Source organism: Chiloscyllium plagiosum, chromosome 18, assembly GCF_004010195.1.
Source record: "Chiloscyllium plagiosum isolate BGI_BamShark_2017 chromosome 18, ASM401019v2, whole genome shotgun sequence".
NCBI lineage: Eukaryota > Metazoa > Chordata > Chondrichthyes > Orectolobiformes > Hemiscylliidae > Chiloscyllium > Chiloscyllium plagiosum.
Genome location: NC_057727.1, coordinates 67,084,592 through 67,092,009, shown reverse-complemented (window position 1 = coordinate 67,092,009; position 7,418 = coordinate 67,084,592). Strand labels below are relative to the sequence as shown.

Here is a 7,418-nt window from a genome sequence, read left to right as displayed (position 1 = left end):
CCATGTTGACTATCCCTAATCAGTCCTTGCCTTTCCAAATACATGTACATCCTGTCCCTCAGGATTCCCTCCAACAACTTGCCCACCACCGAGGTCAGGTTCACCGGTTTATAATTCCCTGGCTTGTCTTTACCACCCTTCTTATACAGTGGCACCACGTTTGCCAACCTCCAGTCTTCCGGCACCCCACCTGTGACTATCGATGATACAAATATCTCAGCAAGAGGCCCAGCAATCACTTCTCTAGCTTCCCACAGAGTTCTCAGGTACATCTACCAGCCTTCCCTTTCACCCTGACAGGAATATACTTTCTCTGGATTCTTGTTATCTCATTTCTGAAGGCTTCCCATTTTCCAGCCGTCCCTTTACCTGCGGACATCCAATCAGCTTTCAAAAGTTCTTGCCTAATACCGCCAAAATCGGCCTTTCTCCAATTTAGAACTTCAACTTTTAAATCTGGTCTATCCTTTTCCATCACTATTTTAAAACGAATACAGTTAACCCTTTGATACTGTACCCCCATACAGAGCTTGTATTCTGTACCACAACATGACAAACTCAATACTCTGCCCTATCACCCTAATATAACGGTTACTGTAACCCTATTAAGGCTGCACATGCAAGTTAAATTCTGAACAAAGAAACAATCATTTCTTCTGGAGATGTTTTGATGTCAGGGCTGAAATGTGGAGGTAATTTACCAATCTATAATTTGCATCTTGAACTTCAAATACAGTGAGAAGCAATTGCAGTATAGACACTATAGAGACTGAGAAAAAAGGGACATGCCAGATGATATATCTCTCCTGCTTCTCGTCATGTCTATGTTTCAAACCACTCAAACCTTCAGCAGATCAGATCAATTTCCTTAAATAAAATTGAGTGGGAGAAAGCAAAACAATCTTCAATGCCCTTTAGAACTGCTCAAAATTATTTGAACTCTGTTTGATAAAGGGTTAATGATGAATGCTGCTCCTGTGGTTTCACTTACATCCCTTGTCTGACAAATGGCAAGCCACTTGTTTGCTAGTGATGCTGATTAGCTGGTAGCAATGACTTCCCTTTGAAAAATCCCTCCCAGCTCTCCTTGCAAGACTGCTCACCGCACTCTCCTGATGTTGCTTGCAGTGGAGTTTGTTCCGTTCCTGCTGTATTCCAATTAAATGTGTGCTAGAATGTTGCTGATAAACATATTTATCTTGCACTTACCAGCACAGATTCACAAGAATCCCAAACAGCGAAACAGCTTATAGTCCACTTGCTAATCCGTTGGCACCCTGCTCGTGCAGTATAAGTTATTGTTCACCTTCAGATTCTTGCAAGTCTGTCCTGGTGAGGGCAAGATGAAAAGCACCAACAGCACATCTCTTTCCACGTTACTCAAAATAAAACTGCGCTGATTTTAAAAACAAAAGCTTCACTATGCCTAGAGAACAGCATCCGAGTGCCTCCCACTTAGCGGCAGCTTCAATTCCTGAGGCTCTCAAAGTTATGGATCGTGAGTCCTACTTTAGATCTGCATATGAAGAGGAACACAACCCTACCTCGGCCAAATCGGCAATATTAGAAACTAAAGTGCGGTCAGTAACCAACAGCAGAATTCCCACAGTGATGTTAAAATGATAAACCATTCTTGGAGCTCACATGATGAGCGAATACCTCAAATTAGAGCTCAGACCTGTGAAGCCATTGTTCTATTTATAAACCATCCAAACGAGACTCAAGTTTACAACTTGCTTCTCGAGACTGGTGACTTTCTGCATAGCTTCAGAGAATGATATAGCTTAGAAGGAGGTCATTTGGCCCCAGCTCTGTTACAATTATTTAGAACCTCAGCACGTCTACTGAGTCCCCCCCTGAACTTCCTTGGTTGTCAGGAGAACAGCCCTGGATTCTCACGTACGGAAGGAAAAGACTGCAGACGCAAGAAATCTGAAACAAAAGTCAAAAATTCTGGAAATCTGACACCGAAAGGGCCACACTGAGGATTGAGCTTACTGTGTCTTGTTCTTGACCTAATGCCTGATGTTAAAGGTCAAAATGCACATAAACATGAACTGAACTATCTGATTCTGTTAATTATAATATAGATTAACTGCTTAAATTTGAGATGCAGTACCAAAGTTCCACAACCATTGTGTCTGGTTTTAGTTCTTGGGCTATTTAAAGCTTCAAGAGACTTTACCTCACATGAGATAGGACTTTTGTTCCCATGCTTAGGAAGATGAGGGCTTGTAATCGAGAGGTTTAGGCTAATGTTCTGGGGATATGACTTCAAATCTCAATCTAAATCTCAGTTCAGTTATTAAAAATCTGGAGTTGAAAGCTAGTCACTGTGATGGTCACCACAAAATGATTGTTATTAACAATCCATCTGATTCACTCGTGCCTTTTAGGGAAGGAAATCTGCTGTCCTTACCTGGTCTGGCCTCCATGTGACTCCAGTCCCACAGCAATTGACGTATTTGTTCTTGAGGGTGGTTAGGGATAGGCAACTGGCCTTGCGAGTGGCACCCTCATCCTGTGAAAATTTTTTTAAAAGTCCTGCTTCTAAAAGTCACCGGCCAATCTGATTGGCCGGTTGCTCTGTGATATGTCAGCAGCACCACTGGGAGTGGTGGCCATTGCTGGAACTGCAGGCAGGCACTAGGTGATAGGTGCGTTGGGAGCACGTTGGTCAGGACCAGGATGGGACACCCTTGGGGCAAGGAGATTTGGAGCAGGGGTACACAGCCCTGGAAGGGAAGGGGAGCACAGGGTTTGAGGAAAGACATTTTTGTGGGGGTATACCCTCCCATCAGGAATGTATGACGAAGACTGTGTGAAGAAAGAAAGATCAGGGTTTGTGTTTCCATGGATGACCTGGCATCAGCGATCACGTTTTAACCATTCCGCCTCATCAGTGGTGTTCGGGTCTGGACCTCACTCCTGTGTTTCCATTACCCTGTACATCAAGCACGCTTTTGTTATCTTCCAATCTCTACCTCACCCCAGGGCTCCACTCTCAAAGCCAGCTAGCTCAAAACCAGAGTTTCCCCAAAAATCAGACAGTTTTAGAATGTGCTGCGCATTACTTTTCAAAAAAAAAACAACTCGGTTAAAATTAACTTAGCAGGGCAATTGGGTTACATTTAGTCTGTTTTGCTACTCGATTGCCAGTGTAGTCCTGCCCTCTGAAAGACCTTTGACCTCATGCCACCTGTATTGACTTGAATTGGCCACTGATCCAGTGCCGAACCTCAAATCCAGCAGCAAGCTAGCGCGGTCTTGGATCCTAGATTGCTGGTTTTAAGCGAGTCTCTCTCTGTTTATGTTAACTCTCCAATCGATTTCACCCTGTAGCTCACCCTTTGTTGTCTGGTATTTTCCACGTGAATCATCCAGACCCCTCAATCAGACCGGTATCTGTGTTTTATTCCGTTTCTCTGGGGCTGCAGGTTAAGGTGAAACATTTCCATTTGCAATTCCACTGGCCAGTTTGTATTGGTTGATGGAACCTTGCAGCTTTTGAGTCGACAGAGAATATAATTCAAAAGGGTATATATTTGGACAATGGTGGTGATGGATGGTCTATCTTACAGATTCCGTACTCAATGCCTCCGGTCCTTTACTGGTGGAAATCACAAAAACTCCGGGTTGCACACTGGGAATGTCACTGTCCAGCGGGACACACCGCAACAAACAAGTCATTGTCCTTGACAAGATCAAAGCAGCGAGCATTGTGGACAGGTACTCAGCTCATCCTCTGTTGTTTCAATAGGGGTCTCAGCTTGGGAAGGTCTGGCTAAGTTGTTACGGGACGTTGGCATTGCTCGTTCGGTCAGTATTTATTACCCATTCCCAGCTGCCCTGGCGAAGGTGGTGGTGAGTTAGCTTCTTGTAGTGCTGCAGTCCGTGGATGTAGCAACACCTACTGTCTGTTTAGGAAGGGAGTTGCAGGAAAGTGACCCAGCAACAGTGAAGGGACGGTGATATGTTTACCAATCAGGATGGTGAGTGCCTTGGAGGGGAGTTTGCAGGTGGTGGTGTTCCCATGTATCTGCTGCCCTTGTCCTTCTAGATGGTAGTGGTTGTGGGTTTGGAAAGTGCTGTCTCAGGATCTTTGGTGAATTCCTGCAGTGCATCTTGTAGATAGTACACTGCTGCTACTGAGCATCAGTGTTGAAGGGGGGTGGATATTACTGAATGTGGTGCCAATCAAGTGGGCTGCTTTGTCCTGGATGGTGTCAAGCTTCTTGAGTGCTGTTGGAGCTGCCCCCATCCAGGCAAGTGGGGAGGATTCCTTGGCCCACTTGAAATTTTCCTTGGACAGACTTTGGGGAGTCAGAAGGGGGGTTGTACATGATGGATCTCCCAGCCTTTGACCTGATTTTGTAGCCACAGGATTTATATCGCTGGTCAATGTGAACCTCTGGGACCTTGGAAATGGAGAATTGTCCTAAGGTACTTTACAGGAGTGTAATTAAGTGTTAATAGTAAACAATACAATGAGACAAAGGGACTAAAACCTTGGGTTTTTAAGCAGCAGTTGAAATGAGAGTGAGAGATGATTAGTTTTGCAGAAGGAATCCAGAGTTTGGGGCTTCGAAATCCCATGCAGTGGAATTAAAAGTGTATTAACACGAGAGACATGGAGGGTGGTGTGTGTAAATGCAGTAAGTGGTGCACAGGATGAAAGAACACAGGGCAGGAGAAGAGTACTGGACTGGTAATAGGGTAGGGGGAGAGGTCGGGAGGATGTTTGAAAATGAGAAGGAGAATTTTCAACCACTCTCTCTCCTTGTTCAGCACCTCATGCAGTATCCACTGATTGACATTGTCAAAAGCTCAGGGCCTTTCAATTTAGTTCAATTAATAGCACAGGGAGAGAGAGAGACACGGAGAAAAGAGGGAAGGGAATTAATTTTTAAAAACTCAACTTTGTTAATTTCAAGTTTTAAAATGGAGTTTGTTCTGAAAACATAACTATTGACGTTAAATGTATTAATATTGGATCAGTATAAGTGGAAGGGTGAACGCCTATCAGCTTGACTTCTGTTTCTGGTGAGTAAGGAGTTTTAAAATGTCTTTTTCTGCCCCTGCTTTAGATGTGGAGCGTTGCACGTTGGTGACCACATCTTGTCGATTGATGGGATGAGCACTGAACATTGCACTGTGTTGGAGGCTACCCAGCTCCTGAGCAGCACCTCCGACAACGTTAAGCTGGAGATCCTGCCAGTGCACCAGAGTCGGCTGTCACTGAAGCCGACAGAGCAAGGTACTGCCTTTTTCTGTATAAGACAGACCAAGATTAGCCTTCATATGGCAAGAGGGAGCCCACCTTATAGGCCAAGCACACGATGCCCTCTGTTTTCCAACCAGGAATTTTAACAGGAGGATCCCACTAATTAGTTTTGTTTCTTCTTTCATGAGATGTCTGCATCACTGACAAGGCCAGGGTTTTTTCCACACAACTGACTTCCATTCTAAGGAAAATAACCCCAGCCTTTCTAATCATTTGGTACCTCACCTGTATTTAGTGAGGATTTGAAAATGATCTTCAGAGCCAGGCCATTTCAGAAGGCATTTATGAATCACCCACATTGCTGTGGATCTGGAGTCACATTAGGCCAAAGCAGGTAAGGATGGCAGATTTCCATCCCTAAAGGGCATTAAAGATCTAGAGGAGGTTTTACATTAAAAGTCACAACGTAGATAAAAGGCCATTTAGTCCATTGTATCTGCCCTGACTGAATAAGCTAGCTGCCCATCCTAATCCCATGTATCAGCACTTGGTCCATTGCCTTGGAAGTTGCAGCACATCAGGTGTCAATGCAGGTTCCTTTAAATAATTTAAGAGTTTCCGCCTCAACCACCAATCATGGCAACTAATGCCAGATACCTACCATCCTCTGGGTGGAAAAAGTTTTCCTCATGGTCCCTCTAGTCATTCTACCAATCACTTTAAATCTGTAACTGACCTGTGTGCTCAGGCAAGCCGGTCTCCCCTGTCCACTCTATCCAAGCCCCTCATTATTTTATATGTGTCAAATAAGTCACTCCCTCATCCACTTCCATTCTAAGGAAAATAACCCCAGCCTTTCTAATCATTTGGTACCTCACCTGTATTTAGTGAGGATTTGAAAGTGATCTTCAGAGCACCCGCTATTTCCTTCCATTAACAGTGTAGGATCAGCTGGCCATGGTGATTTGTCTTGCTTCGAGCAGGTCAGTCCCTCCAGTACATCCCTTCTCATTGTGCCTATTTTAGTTAATATTTCGCATGCCTCCTCTGTCTGCCTCAGCGTTCTGTTTTGTGAAGGCAGAGACAAAGTAATCCTTCGGAACCCTGCCCACATCTTCTGCACCCTCACACAAGTTACCATAAACATCTCTGATTGGCACAATCCTTTCAGAACTTATTCTCTTGACTTTAACATATTGACAAAACACCTTTGGATTTTCCTTAACTTTACCTGCCAATTTTTTTCATATCCTTTGTTTTCCGAATTTCCTTTAACACTTCGCCTCTGTAATTAGTTCTCTAGGCTTCCAAAAGATTACTTTTTGATATTGTCATAAGCTCTGCTTTATCTTACCCTGCAAGCATCTGGATAACTGGGGCTGGGGGCTCCAGATTTGTTGGTGCCACCCATGTTCTCTGTGGAGACAAGTCTTTACTCTGTCCATTGAATCTTAATTTTGAATGCTGATGGTCTCATGATCGTGGTTACTAGATTTATTAAGGGAGTGTAAATTCCACTAGCTCCTGTCCTGTGATTTAAACTAATGCTGCCAGAGAGTATGAGCCTCATCCTCTGGATTGCTAGCCCAGCAACATTACCGCCGCACCATCATTTTCATTTCTCCTCACAATTGACTCCTAGTTTACCTTATCAGCAAAATCAACAGTGAAATGTTTAAAATCTTTCAGCGAATGGAGTACACTTAATGGTAAGGTCCTGGGGAGTGTTGCCAAACAAGGAGAATTTGGAGTGCAGGTTCATAGTTCCTTGAAAGTGGAGTCGCAGGTAGACAGGGTAGTGAGGAAGGCGTTTGGTATGCTTGCCCTTATTGCTTCGTGTGTTGAGTATTGGAGTTGGGAGGTCCCGGTGCAGCTCTACAGGACATTGGTTAGGCCATATTTGGAATACAGCGTTCAAACCTGGTCTCCGTGCTATAGGAAGCATATTGTGAAAGTTGAAAGTGTTCAGAAAACATTCACAAGGAGGTTGCCAGGGTTGGAGGGTTTCAGCTATAGGGAGAGACCGAATAGGCTGGGGCCATTTTCCCTGGAGTGTCAGAAGCTGAGGGGTGACCTCATAGAGGTTTAGAAAATCATGAGTGGCATGGATCAGATAAATAGACAAAGTCTTTTGCCCCAGGGTAGGAGAGTCCAAAACTAGAGGGCAGAGGTTTAAGGTGAGCGGGGAAAGATT

General features: G+C 44.3%; 1 protein-coding gene across 1 annotated transcript in view; it reads left to right on the top strand.

The window, feature by feature from the left end:
* grip2b (glutamate receptor interacting protein 2b) overlaps positions 1 to 7,418 on the top strand; it is a 313,063-nt gene that overhangs the window by 245,102 nt on the left and 60,543 nt on the right. Inside the window, exons 8-9 of the mRNA XM_043708656.1 lie at positions 3,582 to 3,729; positions 5,088 to 5,257. Of these exons, the coding sequence (XP_043564591.1) occupies positions 3,582 to 3,729; positions 5,088 to 5,257 (318 nt within the window). The remainder of the gene's footprint in view (positions 1 to 3,581; positions 3,730 to 5,087; positions 5,258 to 7,418) is intronic.